Source organism: Mesocricetus auratus, unplaced genomic scaffold (genome assembly GCF_017639785.1).
Source record: "Mesocricetus auratus isolate SY011 unplaced genomic scaffold, BCM_Maur_2.0 Super-Scaffold_6723, whole genome shotgun sequence".
NCBI lineage: Eukaryota > Metazoa > Chordata > Mammalia > Rodentia > Cricetidae > Mesocricetus > Mesocricetus auratus.
In genome coordinates this window covers 8,105,121-8,126,366 of record NW_024429183.1, presented here as the reverse complement: position 1 = coordinate 8,126,366, position 21,246 = coordinate 8,105,121, and the positions used below count along the sequence as shown (strand labels likewise).

Here is a 21,246-nt window from a genome sequence, read left to right as displayed (position 1 = left end):
GGGAATCATTCTCCAAAACCACAAATAAATTTTAATGTATGGCTTACATACATCTTATGTACATTTCATATCTTATGAACACATCGGGCACATGCCGCTGGATTCCCCAAATGCGGCATATCCCACTGATGCCTCTAACTTGCCAGTGGGGCTGTTCCATTATTGGAATGAAAGGAATTTTAACACTATTTAGACAAAGTCCCAAATGCAGTGTAAAAGGGAAAGCTAAACTTTGATTTCTTTCCCTCTCTTTCCTCCCTTTTTGTTCTTAAACGTAGGCATCTATTTGTGATAATGCACATTTGGGAGGGATATGGTTCTTGGTGTTTAGCTGAGTTTACTATTACCTTCCAAAGTTTCATCATGTCTGAAAGTGCTTTTCAGTGGAGGTTAACTCTTTCTTCAAGACAGTCTCTCGGCCTCATTTTCACTCTGCTGCTGCTGCTTCATCTTTTAATGTCCGGGACCCAAACTGGCTTCTAATATTGAACTGCCTTACAGAATTCTATCAAATGCTTAATTATCATGTACCTGTGCTTCCCACCCCACCAAGGCCCTTCTTTTTGATAAATAATCGCAGCCATTCTATTATGAATCACACTCTTATTCTAAGACTACATTTGCCTAAATTCTTCCTTTTGGCACTGAGCTTTTGGTTCAAATGGCATACCCATTTTCTCCTCTCCAGAGGGCTGATATGTGTGTATTTTTTGGCTGTAATCAAAGAAATAAAAACCTCTAAAACTGAGGACAGCTAATTTACAGCATATCTGAGAAGTTTTGCAATTAAGATTTCTGCCAAGCAAAATGAAGTGTTTGGGGGACTTGCATTCAAGTCCATCAAGAGAGGTCAACACAGGAAATGTAAACAGTGTTCTGTGCAATACAGCCACACAGGCCTAGGAGAAACTGGCCAGGATCTACCAGACTGAAAAACTACCTGTGTCTTTAAAAACCAGACTTTTACTAAGGGCTGCAATATTATCTTTTTTTGTGGAAAAAGAATTGAAAACAGAATAAGACTAAGGTTATTGTGTTTAGCTATATTCTCAAAAACAGTGTTGGCTTTGTCTACTATTCTATTAACTTCCAGGGAGGCCTACCAAAAGACAAAATGGCCTGTATTTGTAACATGGTTGCAGGAATTTGTGTCAGTTTTAAATGGGTCAGGGTTTAAGAATTCAACTGAAGGTAACAGATTTTTCTGAAGTGATCTCTCAATTAGACCCCATTCATAACATGATTTGGGGACAAACACTAACACATCAAAGCAGAGCTTTCGACCCCTGAAGGCATTATTTTCTTCTAATATTTATATTTTGGGAATTCATGGAATCCCTAGTTTTTCTGTGTGGAAACAACTCCTGGGATATTCCCAGGAAATATAGTTAGATAGCAAAGATATAACCTGATATGAAGTAGAAATTCTGTGGGGAAAGGGTAGACTTTCATTTTCTCATTTAAGACAAATGATTTCCAAAGTTAAAGAATTAAAGACCCAATTAAAAATTTAAAAAAATAAAGCAAAATCAAACAACTTTGATTTGCACCATGTGTTTATATTTTGTCTTGTTAAGGCCAGGGAACAAGAAAATCCGGCCACGTAAAGGAAAAAGAAAAAATAATCAATTTTGGCCAAACGGCCAGAATTGTTTATCTCTGTCATTAAATGCATATGTTCTCACACACTTCTGATGAGTTAGACTTGTTGGTCCCCTCTCTCTAGAATGATTTATTCCTGGGTCAGAAGCTTACAGTGTTTCCAGAAAGATCTGCTTTGTGTGTGTAAGTATGTGTATGTGTGTGTGTGTATGAGTGTGTGTGTGTGCGTGTGTGGTCTGTGTGTCTGTCTGTCTGTCTGTGTGCCTGTCTTTTTCTCTCCCTCTTTCTTTCTCTGTCCCTCTTTCTCTCTCTTTTTAATGACTCAGCTCATTGGGGGAACTAAAAACTTTGGGAAGTAAAAAATCGAGACTTCATAATTCGCCTCTGTATTAAATATTATTAGTGACTACGTGGTGCCAATCTCCTCAGCTCTCAGAACAGCCTATAATTTCACCTGGAATTACTGCCTCCAACTCCCCTGTTCAGAAATCAAAGAGGATGCATTTTGAATTTCACATCCAAGCTCCAATACATCCCAGACATGGGGCCCAGTTAATCTGTACACTAAGAAACGGAACAGAATCAAAAAAATGCAGTTTATTATTGTAGATTATTCTTTCTCTTGATATAACCAGAATTGAAAATGAGAAGCATGGTAGAACATCACGCGTGGTTAGTTAGTAACTCAAGTTATAAAACAATTTTGCACAGCAAAATATGTAAAAGAAAAGTAACTGACAAAAGATTTTTTTATATTTATTGTGGTAAGATTTACTTTTCTTTCTTTTTTTTTAAAAGACAGGATGTCAGTCCCTGAAAATAACATTTACTGGTTATTGCCTTTAAAACTGTGGATTTTTTTAAGTTACAGAAAATCCAGTTCTGCACCACAACACAACTGTAAAAAATCTGCATCGCTTTAAAACTGTGCAGTAATGCCATTTTTATAACTGCATAAATTTTATTAGCGTTCTAAACAGTTTTGCGATTTTTTGTATTATATGCTTGCAGGTTATATCTTAGTGCAATTCAGTCCCAAATACTTTAATTTTGGAAAAACATACATTTTTGAATGTAAAATACCCCTACAGATATAAACAGGGGCATTTCCCCTTTAATACTTTGGTTTTCAATACAGTCCATGGTATAGCAAGAACTACACATACCCAACTTATATTTAAGTTGCAAGCACATGCTTCAGAAGCTACTTTTTAAACAGTCCCCTTGCAAACTCTACCCCCCTTAACATCACAACAGTAAACAATTTAGTGCATCGGTCTTTAAAAAAATCTACAGCTACACAGACCTAACTCTTTCAAATTTATCTATAACATTCCTTTATCTGTAGCATACATTTTAACTGGGCTAACAGATTATAAAAACTATAATTAAATTATATACTAGAAACTCATAGCATTCCACATTTGACAATGACCAAAAGCCAAAAAAAATAATAATAAAATAAAACAAACCAAAAATAATTGGGGCAGATTTCTTTCTTTTTTTCTTTTCAAAGAAAATTTAGACTGCTTTTGGCAACAGCACAATTTAAAGTGCCCCCAAACAGGCATCATTGTTTCTAAAAAAATTAATTTATATTCTGTAATATTTGCCATGGAAATTTGTAGCCCATTCTGGTATCTTTGACAAGGAATGCCTTCAGTGCATTTACAACAGGAGGCTGAAGTTCATAGTAACTCAAAGCAGTCGGGAGTAGAAGCAAACTTTCAAGGGAAGAAGGCTCTGGGATTGTAATTTTTCTGTTGTTCTGAACTCAAAAAAGTCATGAGGCTGTAAAACAAAAGTATGGATGCCATGCGCTAAGTCTTCAAAAGTCCATTTCCAAGCCAAAAGGGGGAAAAAGGAAAAAAATAATTATACCATACATGTCCAGCATGCAGGCCTTTTTTATTAATATAATGTCTCTTTTCCATAATGTCTTTGAAACTGTTATAGTTCATTGTTGCTAAGACAAAGTAGCAAGCATCATAATGCATGAGATGAGAGTAAATTTGTTTTTGTGGTTTTGTGTTTGCTTTTTAATGGCAGGCTAAACTTCCAGATTTGGCATCCTAAGGCCAAAACTCAGGAGTCATACCCAGGAGCTTGATACAGGCTTGACTGTGGCAGGTTCAGGAGGGGCTTTAGTTCATTCTGTTTTAGCATAACAATGTTAAAACATAAACCCGGTGGAATTCAGCACGATGCAAGGTCTATAGCATTTCACATTTTTTTTGTTTTGTTTTGTTTTCCTTTGCAAGTTCAATCTCACAGAAGAACTCAGGAGGAGAAAAAAAAAACCCTGCTATTTTTTCTTTTATCTCAAGAACAGGGTGCAGAGGGAATGAGGGTGGAGGTTGGGAAACACGGCAAGCTCCAAAAAATGAACAAAAACCAAGAAAAAACAAAAGAAAATCCAAACAAAATAAACACACACACACACAGAGAATGAACACCAGCTCATGAACTGAAAAAGAAGAAAGGGGGAAAAAATACAGGCGATTGATGGCCGGATTCAAAGGTGAGCTATGTCCTACATGAAGTACTCTGCTCAGATCTTTGACCCTTGTGCAAGTCCTGGGTGTACATGTGTATGTGAGTGTGAGGGGTGTTTTTTTTTTTCTTAAGAACAACCAAGCTAGCAAGTTATGGGGAATTCACGTTGGCAATCCATGAGCCAGACACCCCTCCCTTCCCCAATTCAAAACAGTTACACCACCACAAGTTTGGTGTGTGGTGTGTGTGTGTGTGTGTATGTGTGTGTGTGTGTGTCTGTGTCCGGGTGTGTGTCTCTCTGTGTGTGCAAGGCCAAGGGGAGCAAACTCGCCAGGGGAGGGGGCGAGGTGGTGGCGAGCGTGGCCCTGCAACTAGCAAGCCCACTTAGGAGCCGGACCCCCACGGAGCATTTAACAAGGTGGCTAGCTGGGATCGCGTGTCACACTCACATGAAAAATTCGGGAGAGGACGGGTTGTCGCTGCTTGAGCCGTTTTCTCGGAACCCGCTGCTCACCAACTTCTCGTATTTCTCCTTGTAGGCGTCCCTTTCGCGCACCAGCCTGGAGATCTCCTGCTTGAGGTGGTCGACCTGCTGCAGCAGCTGGTTCTTCTCCGACTCCAGGACGTGTCTCTGCTGCACCCTCTTGAAGCGGCAGGACTGAGCATAGCCGCGGTTTTTCAGGGTCCGCCTCTTCTGCTTCAGTCGGATCACCTCCTCCTTGCTGACCCCGCGCAGCTGCCGGTTCAGCTCGCGCACCGACATGGTCACCAACTGCTCGTCCGAGAAGCGGTCGTCGAAGTGCAGACCGCCTGCGGCATGGTGCGGGTGCAGGGCGCCCCCCGCCCCCGCCGCACCCCCGCCGCCGCCGCCGCCGCCGCCCCCGGCGCTGGCCGGGCCACCGCCGCCCGCGCCGCCCGCGCCGCCCGCAGAGGCAGACGCGTTGCCCGCGGCTCCCGGGGCGCCGGCCGTCGGGTGATGGTGGTGCCCCGCGGCATGGTGGTGGTGGTGATGGTAGTGCGGTGCCGCGCCGCTCTGAGCGGCGGCCGCGGCGATCACGGCGGACACCACGGCGGCGGCGGGGCCCATCTCCTCGCCGCTGCCGCCCAGGGAGGCGCCGGTCCCGGCCCCTGCCGCTGCGGCCAGCTGCTGTGCTCCCCGCGCGTAGCCATCGAAGCCACCCTGGAGCTGGTGGCTGTTGCTGATGAGCGCCTCGACCGCGTCCTCCGGGCTGAAGCCCAGCGCCTCGGGGTTGAGCTGCTGCGGGTAGCCGGTCATCCAGTAGTAGTCTTCCAGGTGCGCCTTCTGTTCGCTGCCGGAGCCCGGGCTGGGCGCCGAGAAGCTGGGGGACGGGGGCACCGAGCTGCAAGGCGTGCTCATGGGGGTAGAGGACAGCGAGCCCCCAGCGATGAGACGGCCGCACTGGCTGATGATGCGGTCGGTTTCCACCGGTTCCTTTTTCACTTCAAACTTCATCAGATCGAAGTCATTAACATATTCCATGGCCAGGGGACTGGTGGGCAGGTCGGAATTGTTCATTGCCAGTTCTGAAGCCATCCTCCTGCCTCCGCCGCCGCCGCCGCCGCTCCGCCAGATGGGCTGCAGGAGAGGGGCCAGCGGGCTGTGCTGGGTGGCCAGCGGGTGAGCCAGCTTGCCGGGCTAGGGCGCTTCTAGCTTGCGCGGCGGTGGCTGTGGCCCGAAAGCTCGAGCGTGCACACACCCCCCCGCCCTGCCCGCAGCCCCCCGCGCCCGCCCTCCCTCCCCCCTGCTCACGCCAATGTGCTCTCTCTCTCTTTTTTTCTCTCTTGCTCTCTCTCTCTCCCGCTCGCCCCGGGCCCCCTCCTCGCCTGCTCGCTTCCCTGAGCTCCGATCCCGGGCGCTTCAAGCTCGGGAGGGTCCTCCGCAGCTGGCGGCGGCGGTGGAGATGACGGCGGCGGAGAGGATGCCGGAGGAGCCTGGCCCGGTGCGCGGCGTCCCCGGCTCGCCGCTCCGCTGCGCGCTTTGCATAAGGAGGGCTCGCCTAAGCTGGCCCGGCTGCAGGCGGGGCGCGCGCAGCGGCTGCTCCAGGGCTGGGTGGCGCGGCGGGTGTCTGTCCCGGAGGCGCGGGCCTCCGCACCTGGGTAGTTAACACTTCGCGCTTCTCTCCTCTTCTGCCTGGCTCTTATGATTACTATTATTATTTTCTCTTTTCTTTCTCCGGATCCCTCGCGTGCGTTCTCTCTCTCTCTCTCTCACCCTCTCCCTCCGTGCAAAGTGCAAGACCGAGGTGCAGGCCCGCTGGAGGCAAGGGAGGGGGGGAATTTAGTTCTTGCTTGCCTTTTTTTTTTTTTTTTTTTGGTTTTGGCTTTAAAAAAAAAAAAGCAAAATTGCAAAGTCCTGGGCCAAGGCGAGGCGAGAGCAAAAGGGTGGGGGGAGAGGCCGAGCGGACTAGCAGTCCGAGCTACAGCTCCAAGATGAAAAAAGATTTTAAAGCCTCTGATCCAGCGAGAAGAGTTTAAAGCAATTGCTGAGTTTTATAGCACCCGTGACGTCAGGCTCAAATGGGAAATTGACTGGCACTCTCCTCCAATGGGAGGTGGCGAGAGCGGCCGCGATTAGCATAATAGTATAGAAACAAGGAAACTTTTCGGAGCTGTCAATCACAGCCCAATCAGCTGACTGTCAGCTGGGACAGGCTGGCTTAACCCTTGCGGCGCCGCTGCTCTGGTGCAGCCAGGGAGCAACATTTCCCACCCCCCGCCCCGCTTGAAGTTTAGTGCACCAGGGGACCGAGTTTGTTTAAAAGACGCTGGAATATGGGAGAACTCGGGAAAAAGGTTTGCTTTTCTTCGGAGCTGGAGGCCTGTCCTGCTGAGCCGCAGCTCTGGCTCTGCAGAGATCCTGAATGCTCCTGTCCCTTGCAGGTCCAGCACCCTGATAAGGTGCATTCATTCCTCTTGCAGTTTTCGCTCTTCGATCCTTCTTAAGCATCCTCCGCGGCTGTTGGGGGATGAGGTGTGTGTGTGTGGGGGGGGTGAAGTGGGGGTCCTTCTTTCCCTGAATCTGATGCTTCGGGGTCCAACTTGACTCAACTCTTTGTCCCTCTCCAAGTGTGGTGATCAGATGGGGGCGCCAAGGATGCGGGGACCCAGAATGCGCACAGTGCATGGTGTGTCTGCACTGGTTGTTCGGATTTTGCGCGGAGAAGAAAACCTTTAAGACTCTCTTGAAAAACGAGGGGGCCTTAAGTATTTGGGGACGTTCTATATAGTTACTTGCTGCCCTGCTGGCCTCTTAGGCCCTTGGAGAGAGTGATTGCGCGGCTCTGCCAGCAAGTTGATTTCCGGACGTTCAGAGCCAGGTCAGCCAGGCTCAACCCTCAGGCTCCTGACTCTGGGAGTTTGGCTTCTGAGAATCATATTCACACTCATTCTCTCCTCTCTCCTTCCTTCTTTCTCTTTATTCCTGCCCAGCAAAGTCTCTTCTCTCTTCCCTTTACTACTTTGCATTTATGAAACCTGAGCCATGCTTGGGATTGCCCCCGTCCCCTCACCATTATGAAATCCAAACTCTGTTTATCAGGGTCCGGGGTGCCCTTTGCCCTCCCATCTCGTTTGATTATTTCGTGTTTGGAACTTGGTGGTGAAGTGGGGGGAAACAATACCCCAGAGCCCTTCCTCTCTCCCCTCCAAGGGTTAAATTTTAAACCGCTTTTTCTCTGGACAAGTCCGGAAACCCGGAGAGGGGGTGGGGTAGGGTTGTCCCCTCCCGTTACAAATGCTAATAACCAGTTTAATTTTCTTGACTGATTCTTCCAAAGTATGCAAAAATATGGGGGGCGGGGGCCAGGGAAAGAAAAAAAAAAGAAAAGAAGCTAACAACTCTCTTTTAAGATTTTAAAGCGATAGGCAAAACGAAAGAGCAGAGATTGGCTGGGGGAAGCAAGGTTGTCTGAAGTCTCCCTATATTTGGAAGAAGGGCTCACCTGCTTGGAAATTAGGACCATTGATTCCTTCGTATAAGGAAATGCATTTGGTATTAATCGTATTTATGTATTTATTTTAACTATAAGGGGGTATCTATGAAGGATAAAGGTGTACTAAAAAAAAAAAAATCCGAAAAGCCTGCAAAAGAATCCAGAGTAAAAACTATTGTTGGATCGAGTTGGTTTCTACCTCAACAGCGCCACCTTTCGGCAAAGGCCAGTTGAAAATTGATCTGTCTGGTTTGAGAAAAGTAAGATAGTCGCTGATTTCCCAGGATAGGAAGAGGCTAGAGGGGTAAAAATCTTGTTGGAACTCAGTAGGAGAACACAACCTTGCAGGAAAGGGCCTGCAGAAACTGCGAGTAGGTTCTTGAAATATTTTTTTTTCTCTAATGGCCCTCTTCGTTGCTTCAGAAGAGGTCCATAGACTCAATCCTTGGAGGAGGTTATTTGGGCTGAGCGACCTGTATGTGTTGATGTCATGTAACAGGGCTCTTTCAAAGTGCCAGAAAGAATTTTCAACCGGCTTTGTGGCAATTACAATAGAGTTGAAGTTCTTTGTAATTCAGTGATATGTGAGGCAGCTCTCATAAGCAAAACTATCGTAGAAGTATGAAATCATTTATTTGAAAAGTAATTCTCAGAAAAACCTGACTTCTGACACTTAAGTCATATATTAAGCCAGCTTTGTGAACATTACATCTAAGTGTGGTCTCAAACCTGCCCATAGAATTTTTTTTTCTGTTTATAAAGAGGCTTTGGGTGTCACTCACCAGCTTGGGACAGCAGATTAGACCACTGTTAATTTCTCATCAGCAAACTCTGGCACCCCTACTGGTAGACACCCTGGGAGATACGTAGAAACATCGTTGTTCTAAAGGGCTTGCTCTGTGGGTGTTTTCTAGAGAAGCCATTCTTTTTGCACGATTTCTGCAGAGTGACTGTGTGTAAGAGTGGTTTTGGGTTGGCATGAACTGTGTTTGGGGAAGAAAGGAGTGAAGGCTATGTCAATATTTATGTGACCCAAGAAACCTGTCTATGCTTTTCTCCTTTTAAACAATATTTTACCTAGTAATGAAGTTAAGGGATTACAGTGTACATATGAAGCAAAAGCCAGTGTTTAAAATCACATAAACGTGCTGGTTAGCTATGTTTTTTTAGGACTTTCTAAAAATCATTAACCATAGATGCATAATGTTTACATTTCTATGCAAAATATGAATATGTGTTTTTATAAAGAATTCTTTTTTATGCTAATTTTTAGAATTTTCACCATCAAGTTTTTGTCAAAAGCTGTAAAGTATAATGCTTGACTCTTGTATTAAAATTTATATTTTGGGCCAAGAACATGGAGACTGCAATATTTATAAATAAACATCACTTTGTGAACAAAAATTGCTGATGATGGAGACCATGCCCTATAGTTCCATGACCACATGCCCGATTGTCACAATTATATACCATTTCTAGACATTCAGGGACCACATTTGGCCAGCTAACTGTATTATTATCTACACTTCTTTACGGTTTATTTTTCATTCTTGCTATTGTCAGCCACGGCATTTCTCTTTCTCTTTTTGCAAAGCCTTTTACAATTTCCCACTCTCGTTTGAAAAAAAGAGAGAGGGGGGAGGTCAGAAATATTTTTAAAGACATATTGCTAGAGTGTTTTCAGGCTTTAGCACTTAGGTCCCATTTTTGTCCCTCTCCTTTGTTTAGTGATGCACAGGAGGTGTCTAAACATTTACAGTTTGCTGTTAGCCGCGTTTCTTTGATAACAATTGCAAGCTCTCATTTTAATTTAGTCCCATTCAGGTTTCTGATTCCCCACAATTATAGCAGGCCACAGTGCTTGCCACGTCTTTGCTAACACTGTTTGTTTCTCTTCTAGCCAAAGCCAATCTAATCCAAATACAACACTTTGAAACCCTCCTCCCCACTCCCATATATACTTTAGTAATCTCATGCAGCTATGTACAGTGATTCAGAAACCACACGTTTGTCATTATTGACCAATTCAAACTGGTGGCATTAATGTTTCTGCAAGCAATGGATATTTATAAAACAGTTTGGATGGGAAGGAGCACATCAGGCTGGCCATGCGAGAAGACATGGAAACAACAGAAAACACAACCATAACTGAGTCTGTCTACATATGGCTTCTTGCAAACAAGGATGGAGCTACGGAAAGCCCTTCATGTCTAAATTGCAAATATTGGGGGCTAAAAGGAGCATATTTTTCCTGATTACAAGTTACTACCACTGAAACATATCATGTATAAATCACACACACAGAACCTGAAGTGAACAGGGTATAGCTAGAAGCTTCGGATGGCTTTGTTTATGTGCCAGCTGGTTTTATGGTGCTGAACTAACCAGTGTCCACTAAATCTCAGGAGGAAACCGACTCCACTGATCTGAAAAAAAGAGTTCTGGAGGGGACTGGAGTGATAAGACATTCTCCGTTCTTAGGTCTAGTGTTAGATAAATCCTTTTAGCTGTCTTCACTTAGCAGGGTAAGTAAATCACAGACTGCTGTTAGCAGATTCATGGAAGAAAATTAATAGAATCAGGCGAGATAATCTGATAAGGGTAAAATTGCTGAGGAAACAGTCTTGGCTCGCATCGGAGGGCGAGAAACAACGGTCTGATTATGAAGAGTTGTTATGAATAGGTGAGTTATGGGCTAAATAATCATCAGAGCAATTCAGTCTTTATTAATTTTTCTCTCTTTAAGCAATTCACAGTTGTAAGTTAGAGCCATTCTCTTTGAAGACACATCTTTTATAATTTTTATTAGAGGTAATTTATTATTTGCGTTACCTGTATTTACTTCATAATTGAACATTTTGCATTCAAATTTATGTAATGCATTATGCCTGAGAATATATTTCTGCCTGATTAGCATAAATAGTCACTTCATGAATTACTAACAAAGTTTATCTTAAAATATAGGTTTCTTTTTATTAAGTGGAACACAAACATATGTACAATAAATTCAGATCTTTTTTTCCTAATGCAGTTAGAGAAAGCAAAGGGTAGGCAAATGAGACTCACAGGCTTCCTTCCAAGGGTAGCACTCAGATGGGGGACTGTGGGGAGCGGGGTGGGAGAATGACAGGATGCTCTCAGCTCTTCAGATAATGCTAAGGTTATTTATTGGAGGATGCTCTCAGGAAGCATGGAGTCTCATCATATAGCAAATATATTCATGTCTTCTGCCTGGAAGGGCGAGAACTGTGAACGCAAATTAGTAGTAATGACAGAGTTTGGGGACTTAGCTTATTTTATTCCCCTTTTATTCGTTTTTGGCTCTTTAGGCTTCTTCTTTAGAAGATCAGCACGGAGTCTTTCATGGTTTACACAGGCTGTGGAAAACTCTACTGTTCACTGGGTTGATGCATTAGGTTTTGCTCATCTCTCCTCCTTTTCTGCACCCAGAAGACCCCAGACATGGCCTAGCAGATGGAGGCGCTTTAATTTAATAAATTGCTTTAGGAACACATGACCACTGGAATGAAAGGGTTTCTTTGGGTTTCAGACAGTAGGCAGAGATGTAAAACGCTCGCGCTTGTCTCCCTGCTCTTGACATTCCAAATTAACAGATTTCCACACTTGACTCCTTTTTGCCCTTTCTTTTTCAAGGCATAGCCATTTCCTTAGATTCCCACCCCCCTTCCTTCAATTAGAGACTCGCATTTCCATCCCTTTTGATCCCATTCTCACTTATACGGGGAAGGGAGGAATTTGGCTCCAAAGCATTCAGTCCTTCAAAGATTTTTATTGTCTTCAACTTAAACTGGAGTTTTTAAAAAGTGGGGGCGGTGGCGGTGGAGAGAGAATATACCAGAGACAGCTGATCTGAACAGGGGAGAGCTCTTGGACCCCAGACCGACAGCGGGGAGGCCAGCATGGGACTGATCTGGACCCCCCAAATGTGAGTGTCAGTGAGAAGGCCTGGGCAACCTATGGGGCCCTGAGCTGTGGATCAGTGTCTATCCCTGGTATACAAACAGTCTTCGTGTGCCAATAGCACAAAGAGGGATGCTCTCTCAGCCTGGACTCTTAGGGGAGTGCCTGGACCCTACCCAGAGTAAAATGACAGACTCTAGATATCCCCTATGTGGAAGGATTTGGCAATAGGGTGGGAAGGTGGGGGGGAAGGGGAGTGCGGGAGGAGGGGAGGGAGAGGGAACTGGGATTGACATGTAAAACAAGCTATTTAAAATTAAAATAAAAAAATGATAAAAAAGAAGAGGCTTTAGGCAGCTTGTGCCTTTCTTGGTTGGTTATTCAGGGCACCTTGGTGATGGGGTCAGCCGTGTGAAGTGCTGCTCACCTGGGCATAGCGTGCTGCATACCCCATAGAAATGCAGTTCTAACATAAATCAGCTGGGCTTAGATGCACTAAACTTGTTTCTGATTGTGTTTGGCTGGGGCCCTGGGCATGGGGCCCTTTACAGTTCTGTTTTGTATTGTTGTTCCTGGGTGCATCGTGGGTGCCCTGGAGCTTTCTCTTATGCCGTTCTAAAAATGTCAGCCAGTGACATCCCCACCTCGCCTTCCTTGAGAAAGGGTTCTTCATCCTTACTCAAATAATAACTAAAGTTAGGTTCATAGATCTTATCGTACTTTATTTGTCCCTTTTCTAGCTGTGGTGTACATTCTGTTGATTAAGTGTTTAAGTAGAAATAAGACATTGAGCAAAGGAACTGCTAGGTTCATTTCCACCCCAGGCTGTGGATCTTGTCTTTGGGTCTCAGCCTCTGTCATGTTTAGGGTACAGGCGTCTGGGCTTTACAGAATGGAATCTTGGCATGCAGACAGATCCCTCTTGGTGTTTTCTTCAGAATGCATCCATGCTAATCCAAGGCAGACCTGTGTCCTTCTCTGAAAGCAGAGTTTACCTAATAACATCTCATTTGAGACAAAGATGTGTGGAGATACCCAGTTTAACAGTTCTCCTGTGGGTGAATCAGATGTGGTGCCAGAGGTTGCTGTAGCCCACAGAAACATACATGTGAGCTTCTTTTCAAACCAGAAGAAAGGAATATTAATTTAGCATAGGTTATAACTGCTACCATAGTGGTGTAGGCATAAAATATATTGTTTTTTATTTTAAATAACAAGGGATCCATGGAAGCCAAAATGCCAAGATCCTACAGGAGTTCACATGCAATTCCAACACCTCTTTGGTTGCCTCTGATGATGACGGGTTCGCTTTCTGTCAATCATGTCTTCCATCCTGCCCATCAATTTTTATTTTTCAAGAGTTTCTGAGGTTCGTGGGTAAAAGAACTTATCATTCAAGCCTGGTAACTTCAATCTGCAGAACTCACTACAGAAAGAAAGAGCTGATTCTGGAAGATTGTCTTCTGGCCTCCTTGGGTAAGTTGGGCATGTGCACACCCCTCCACTCCTCCACACAAATATTAAATAAAAAGTTTTAAAATGCTTTGTGTCTTTTCTCTTTTAGCATAGGGTCGACTCCCTTCCTATACCCATGTATACAAGTGTATGTATATGCCTATGTGTATTGATAAGATTATCATGTGCTGCAGGGACATGGGGAAATCAATACCTTTTCCCTGCTTTTTGTTTCTTCTAAACAGATGGCTGGCATTTGTAACTATGCTTTGCTTTTAAGAGCCATGTCCCCTGGTTGCTGACTCCCAGGTAGGACCACGTGATCTTTGTTGCCCTCTGAGTGCTCAAGCCCCAGAGCCAAGCCCAATTGCCCAGGCAATCTTGCCATCACACAGCAAGTGTGACACCCCGCCTCCCTGGTCACAGCACGCCTGCTTACTGCATACCAGTGTTTCTCAAGCATCTCCATCAGACACGTAACTTCAGGGATTGGTATCACATGTACGGTGATGAACCCAGGCCCAGGGCCACTTCTCACATCTCCTGTATGTGTGTTCATGTGCTCACAGCTTTGACTCTACATCTGGAAATGAATAGCAGCTTCCAGAAGGGTCCCTCTTCTTCACTCCAGCCCTTTCCTTGCTTGCCTAAGTCTCTTTGGATAAGAATGTGTTGTTGACTAGTTTTAATTTGCTTCCCAGCTTTGAGTCAGCTGCAAATGAAATTCAGGTCTGCTTGTTTTTTAATGACTTCACCTGTCTGAACCAGAACTGAATACCCTGTGTGTTGGAAATGTCAGGTGCAGCCTGGGACCATTGGAGAGCTGCACAAATGGCTGGCTCTCTGAGTTCTTCTAACTCTGCTGAAGTTCCAACACTGAAGGACCAAGGTCCTGGTCTTCCCAGGAGAGGCTGTCCCTCCCTAATCCCTCAGTAACTGCAGAAGTGATCCATTGGGTCATTCAAATTCCTTTGTGGACATTTTAAACTGACACAGCTTGTTTGATAATTATAGTGTGTGTGTGTGTGTGTGTGTGTGTGTATGCGACAGATGCCTGTGTATGGGTTTGCAAATAAGCATATCAGACTATAAGACAATCTTATCTGTTATTTCTCAGGTGTCATGAGCTTCTTTTCTTTGCTGTTTGAGACAGGTTTTTTAATTAAAATTTTTTGAGAATTTTATATATAAACACTATCTTTATATTACGTTCTCCCTTCCTTTCCCCCTTCCAACTCTTCCCATGCCCCCTCTTAAGTGCATGGCCTGTTATTCTTTAATTGTTGCTGTTTTATACACACACACACACAACTCACACATACATACCATCTGCTGAGATAATTTACTGTTGTTTGTATGTATATGTATTTAGGACTCACTGCATAGGACTAGATAACTGAACAGGGGCTAAATCCCTGGAGAAGACCAATTCTCCCTCTCTCAGCCCCATTATCTACAGGGTTTATTATTGTCTTGGAACTTGCCAAGCAGACTTTACTGACAGGCCAGTGAGCTCCAGAAATTCACCTGTCTCTCAACTGCATGTGCTTTTATACATGGGTTCTTTAAAGTGTGGGTTTGTAGAAAATCAAACTCAGGCTCTCATGCTTGCATGCAGGCACTTCAGCAGGTGAGCTATCACCCCAGCACTGTTGTGCTGACTTCAGTTAATTGCTCCATCTGGGTGTCAGACAGGTGTGTTGTTAATAGATTCTAAAACAACGTCTGTTTTGGATAGTGTGGATAAAGCTTTCCACGAGGGCATAGATCACTAGGTAACGTTTCACACCAGCCTGTCTTCACGGTCAAAATCCATGGCCGTGGTCCTAGATTTGGACCCCAAGACTAATAACAAATAGCCCAACCCTGGAAGAAGTCTGTGTGGGTAACACAGTTGAAGGAGATCTGTTCTTCCCTCCCTAGTTTTCTTTTGCTTAGATCACCAACTTTCCTGCCCTTTCCTGCCCTTTCCTGATGCCAATTTTGAGTGCAGGAGGCTCCAAAGTATTTTCTGGAACAGAAGAGCTCCGAGGGCCGCATGTCTGCCTTTCAATGCAGCTTGTCTCTCTGTTGGTCTCTTAAAGGAACCTAAATGTGCAGCTTTTGCAAAACCTCCACTCTGAGGCTCATGCCTCCCCCCCCCCCCCTTTCTGAGAGAGCAGCGGCAAACAGCCTGTGAGTTATTTATGACCCATGTCTGATTTGTGCCCAAGAGAGGATGGCAAAAGCTGGGCAGTAGACCTGGCCCTGGATCCTTGGGGCCCAGAAGAATGGAGGGGACTCTTCAGAGAAGCACCCATGCCTTTGACCCCAGGTGCTGTGAAGCAGGGGCAAGGTACTGTTAGTGACTCTGATCATGAAACAGTACTCTAGCAGGCTAGGATGCAGAAGAGGGTGGGGGTAGGGGTGGGGTGGGGATGGGGGTGGGGATACTGTTTCAAGGCCAGTGCTCATGCTGCATGCTTCCCCCCCAGCAGGGTTCCTGGTTGACTTCCTCCAGCTCCTATTTCAGGGTGCAAAAGGACTAGATTGGCTAAGAATCAGGCAGGGTGATACTTGGGCCATGTCCCCATTCCAGCCCTTGAAAGCTCAATGTAGGACAGGTAACCAGAGTGATCACCCATAGACAGGATGAACCACTGTGGAACATTCATAGGCAACAATGGCCAAGTCAGACAGACTCTCTTTGAGATCACCAGCTGAGTGAGGTCTGAAGGGCAGGGCCACACCTCATGCATCTCCAAACTGAGAAGCAGCTGGTTTAAGCAGATATTCTGAACATGGTGGTACCATGGCAACCAACAACCTCCTGAATTACTAAGGGTTACCAGCCAACTATCTCTTAGACCTGGTGTGAATCCTGCTTCTCCTAGGTCTGAGAATCCTACCTATGAATCCTGATAATCCTAGGGCAAGTGTCCTACGTGAACCTCAGTCTTCCCCTCAATCAGACGTAGACAGGGCCTTAATGAGAATGGCATACATAGGTACCAAGTGCTTGGCATTGTGCCTGCTGTGTGAGGCATGCACAGAAGAACTCACTCTCGCAGTGTCTGCTGGGGACTGTGCATATTCTGTCTACAGTGGTTCCCAGTGTGGGCCTCAGAGTACAGTAGAACTCTTTCTCTTTCTCTCTTCCTCTTCCTCTCTCCTCCCCTCTCAGCTGGAATTCCATGCACTCTACTTTTCCTGTCTTCGGTCCTAATTACTGACTCATGTAGATCTCTCCTTGGATCATAAGGTTTCTGTCAGAAAGAAACAATACCAAGTCCTCTTGAATAGCGCCTCCCAACATAGGCCAGGCACACAGGGAAGACCTTGGCCTTGAGTCCTCAAGCTTCTTACCCCCATGAGCACCTGGAAACCTAACAGAACACCTCTTGTCTCTTCATAAACCCACCATAAGTGCTTGGTATACAGTAAGCATGCAAGACATGCTTATCAAGTGAGTGACCAGATGATCACTCTGACCTTGCATTAGAAAATTTCTAACCAGAATGTTTCAGGAAAGACAACTTTGGTAAGTACAGGGTGCCCAACCACTTAGCTACAAGGCAGTTTTCACATTCACCCCTTGCCACCTCTTGCCTTTCCCAGGGTGCCTCACTGGTTCCTTGCATAGCCTACTTCCTTCCAGGGTGAAAGGAACTGGGAAGTATGGTGGAGATGAACAGGTCCAGGAGCCAAGACAGAACACAATCCGCCTTGCTGGGATGCATGGCTAGATTCAAGCAGGGATATATTGAAGCATCTGGGTGTAAGAAAGGTATTTGTTACTGTTATGGCCCTGCTCCAGCTTTGCATCATAGCTGTTTCCCTGGGGCTTCGAGGCACAGACACTTTTGTAATCCCTCTTTAGTAATACCAGGCCTGTCCCCATTTCAACACGCCCAGATCCTGCCCATTCCTCCAGGCATGGCTCACAGGCAGCGTTGCACCCAAAGCTCTTAGCATCTGGCATGCATTTGATAAAGGTGAACACTCTACCACCAGTTCAGCTACCAAAGGTCAGAAGCCATAAGCCCAGCTCTGGGAAGCAGCACAGAATCATGGTCAGGCAGGACTGTGGTTTTAGGTGTGTGATCTTGGAAGTATTGTCTGTGTGCCTTTCTAGTCTCAGGGTTTCACGATGTATAAAGCAATGCCATGAAGTCTTCAGACTGCATGGTCTAAAGCAAAAGGGAAACTCAAAGATTCATAGGATGTGAGGCTCCAGGGTCAGAGCTGGACTGGAGACTGGCTGGGGACAGGCATCATGTGCTGTCTTTGGAATCCACTTCTCTCCATCTGTGTGAGCTCCAGAACAGGACTCCATGTGATCAGGATGGCAAAGGGCACCCTAGACCTAAGTCCTCCAAGACTGGTTCCAGAGAGTGAGTAGAGGCCTCATGAGGGTCATCTAACCATGGTTTGGGTGGCAATAGGCTGGCTCATTTGTTGGGTCATATGCACATCTCTGTGTCTGACCTTGTGGCAAAGTGATGACAAGTCAGATTGGCTCAGACTTGGACTCAGAAAGTGGGAGGGACAGGGATCTGGGGAACGATCTGAGCTTTTCTTAGGGAGCCAGAGGCACTGTATCCTAAGTGACCCAATGGAGCCAGCCACCAAATTAAAACATTACTGACAGCCAACAGGTATCTGATACTCACTGGGCCCTGACCTCAGTTTGAACTCATTGGGCCATCATAACAGCCCTATAAGATGTGTGTTAATACTGCTGCCTCCAACCATCTGACTAAAGACAAAGCTGAGGTCCTCCCTGGTTTCCCTGTAGGTACCCCTCAGAGGGCTTTTCTTATATCATGTGGTGAGTGGATGGCAGCAGTTATGCTTCCAGACATGGCTGCAAAGTTCACGCTCTAAAAATCCTTTATAATCTATCATAAGGAGACAGTCAAGAAAACAGATAGTAAATTGGAGACAAACATGACCTGACATGATAGTTTGCAGTGTAGACTCATGTAAATAGTATAATAGTTTATGAGATGATACAGTAAGAGGTCATGGTCATACCATGGCAGGCAGTGGTAAGCGGTCCATCTCGATATGGGGCTCAGAGAGGTGCCCAGTGAGTGTTAGCCTGATGACCAAATGACTTGTTTTATGTGGACAGCATGAGTCCTTTGACCTGTGACCCTGTTTCTGCCACCTCAACACATTATTATAACATTTCTATATTCCCTTGTGCCTTCAAAAAAGAGCAAAGGACTTGAGTACGAGGGAAGGAAGGCCCAAGCCCTGCCATTTCTCTCACTGGTGGTGCATGTGTAGGGATGCCAGGCTGGCCCTGTCTCATTACCACTGTCTTTCTGGATGTTCTTGGTGGGAAAGGTCTCAAGAAATCTTCTTTACAGGCAAGAAGAAAATGAGTCGTTGAAACACAAGAGATTTTAGTCCCTTACCCCTCTTTGTAAAAATGTTCATCTTTTTGGGAATTTGCATAACTATCCCCAAGTTGCTATCAGAGCCACAAAAACATGTATTGTTCTGTCTGTTGGATTTGACTGAGCAGGGAAGTGCAAAGCAGGCAGGGAGTTCAGTCACTAATGCATTTGACATGCAAGTGTGAGGATCTGAGTTCAGTCCATAGAACCTATGTGGAGAGCTAGCTCTGGTTCTTTGCTTGTGGAATCCTAGCACTGGAAGGCAGAGACAGGCGGATGTCTGTCCCTTGATGGGCAGTTAGGCTAGCCTGCTTAGTGAGCCCTAAGTTAGTGAGAGACCCTGTCTCAAACAAGATGAGAGATGCATGAAAGCACCCAGTGCTGACCTCTGGCCTCCATAAGAAGGTACACACAGATGCACACATACCCACTGATATACCAACCTGAATACACACACACACACACACACACACACACACACACACACACACATTTCGGTTTTTACTTATTGGTGGAGTTGGTGGTCTCTTCCACTCTCTCAAGGTACAAATATCAAGGTAATAAATAACCTTTCATTTCTTCACTTCCCTCCTGGCTCTCATCTTGGAGTTGAGCATTGTTGGGAGGCCCTTACCCAAAGCATCAGAGTCATTACAGAACTGCTTCTGAAATCAGGCTCCTATCGAATCAGAGACATCTCCCTCTCTCTACCATCCTGGTGTGTAATCCTTGTGTGATTTCAGGTCTCTGTAAGTGACTCAGAGTAGAGTCATTAGTGCAACACCCACCAACTTTATTGGAATTTACCGTCAGAGAAGTCTGTTCCCCAAAACTGAACTGCAAGTGGCTGCAGTGCCGGTCCTTCTTGGCTATTGCACAAGTCCGTGCATTTTGTTTGCTTTGGAATTACATCCCAAATGTGTGCACCAGCATGTGTTTTGCTATCCATTTTATATGTCTCGGGGAAGAGAGGTTCCGGATAAAGTTATTCAAAAGAGGAACTAAAGTTCTAGAAATGTTCCCTCTTGATAGCACATGTGTCTTTCCAATAACATCTTGGTGGTTTGGTAGTGAGGAGGATGTTGCCACTAAGCAATAGAATCCTCTGTTTAGAGAAGAAGAAGATGGAGAAGTGAGTCTATAATAATTCAAACTAAGAATCTTGGAAATAGCCTAAAATATATGTTCTTGTTCCTACAACAAATAAATTATCTAGAGAAGAAGAAGGGGGTAACAGGAGCGTCACAGACTAAAGCAGGCATTCTTTTAGGTCCTAGAGAAGGGTCTTGAACACAGAGGGGATGCAGCAGTAGTTTGAAAGTGATTTGCTGAGAGAGATGAGGGGCAGAAATCAGCCTTCCCTTGTCTTTAGTTTTACTTTCTTCAGTTCCAGTGATTCATAGGTATCCCTGACCCAGAAATGCTAGCTGGAAAACACTAGAAATAAAAAGTCAGTGAGTTTGCAACTGTGCACCATTCTGAACAGCATAATGAAATTTTAAGACATCGCACTCCATCCCACCTAGAATATGAATCATCTCTCCTTTCATCGTGTCTGCACTGTATGTGCTACCCACCCATTAGTCATTTAGTTGCCATTGGTTACCAATTGGATGATCTCAGTATTTGCATATAGGGTAAAGCACTATCTGTGGTTTCGGGTACCCACTAGGGGTCTGGAATGTCTCTCCCTACAGATATTATTGTGGGAGTTCAGGGGCTGCTGTATTCCACTTCTCATCAGCTATCAATGTCTGTAGTTAATCTAGCAGTGATGCCTGCAGCTCCCAGGTGCTCCCTGGCAGGTGCATGTTAGCCCTTCCTCCTCATCAGACTGACAGACTCATATTTTCTTCTGAGAGAAGTCTCTCCTTGGAAGATCTTTGTTTATTGCTAAGCCAAGTGAATGACACACCTCTACTCTGTTCAGTGGACCCTCTGGCTTGGCATTTGTGGCCATACAGTGTAACTAAAGATGCATTTCAATATTTAATAAAGATGCATTTCAATATTTAAAATGCTGTGTGAAGGTTCTCATGTAGTATAAGTAATTGCCAAGACAGATCCCAGGGATCCTTTACTAGTTTCTCCCAGGCCTCACATATTACATAGCAATTGTACAATAGTACAAGCCAGGAGTCTGGCATTGTTTCAACCCACCCATCTTACCTGTGTTCTCTCTCTCTCTGTCTCTCTCTGTCTCTTTCTCTCTGTCTCTCTCTCTCTCTCTGTGCCTGTTTGTGTGTACTTTATTTCTTGTGATTTTGCCAAATTGTATTTACCCCAGTTAATACATGAAGCACTCCTGTGTCTTTGTTCCTGTTAATTCTCTCCACAGTTGTCCTTTTACTCCATTTCCTCACTCTGTCAGTGACTGGGGCAGGATCTCAGGTTTGCTGACTGAGTCCTGGTTCCAGCTGAATCAGATCCCA

General features: G+C 45.1%; 1 protein-coding gene across 4 annotated transcripts in view; it reads right to left on the bottom strand.

Moving 5' to 3' along the window:
• Window positions 1-5,843, bottom strand: part of Maf (MAF bZIP transcription factor) — a 41,373-nt gene extending 35,530 nt beyond the window's left edge. For 3 of the 4 annotated variants that reach the window (XM_040736476.1, XM_040736466.1, XM_040736471.1), the window contains exon 1: window positions 4,548-5,843. In XM_040736476.1, coding sequence (XP_040592410.1) covers window positions 4,548-5,653 — 1,106 coding nt within the window. In that variant the 5' untranslated portion in view covers window positions 5,654-5,843. Of the gene's footprint in view, window positions 1-2,184; window positions 4,070-4,547 lie in introns of those variants that run through there. The other variant, XM_040736484.1, reaches the window with a different exon arrangement.
• Between the last annotated feature and the right edge of the window lie 15,403 nt (window positions 5,844-21,246).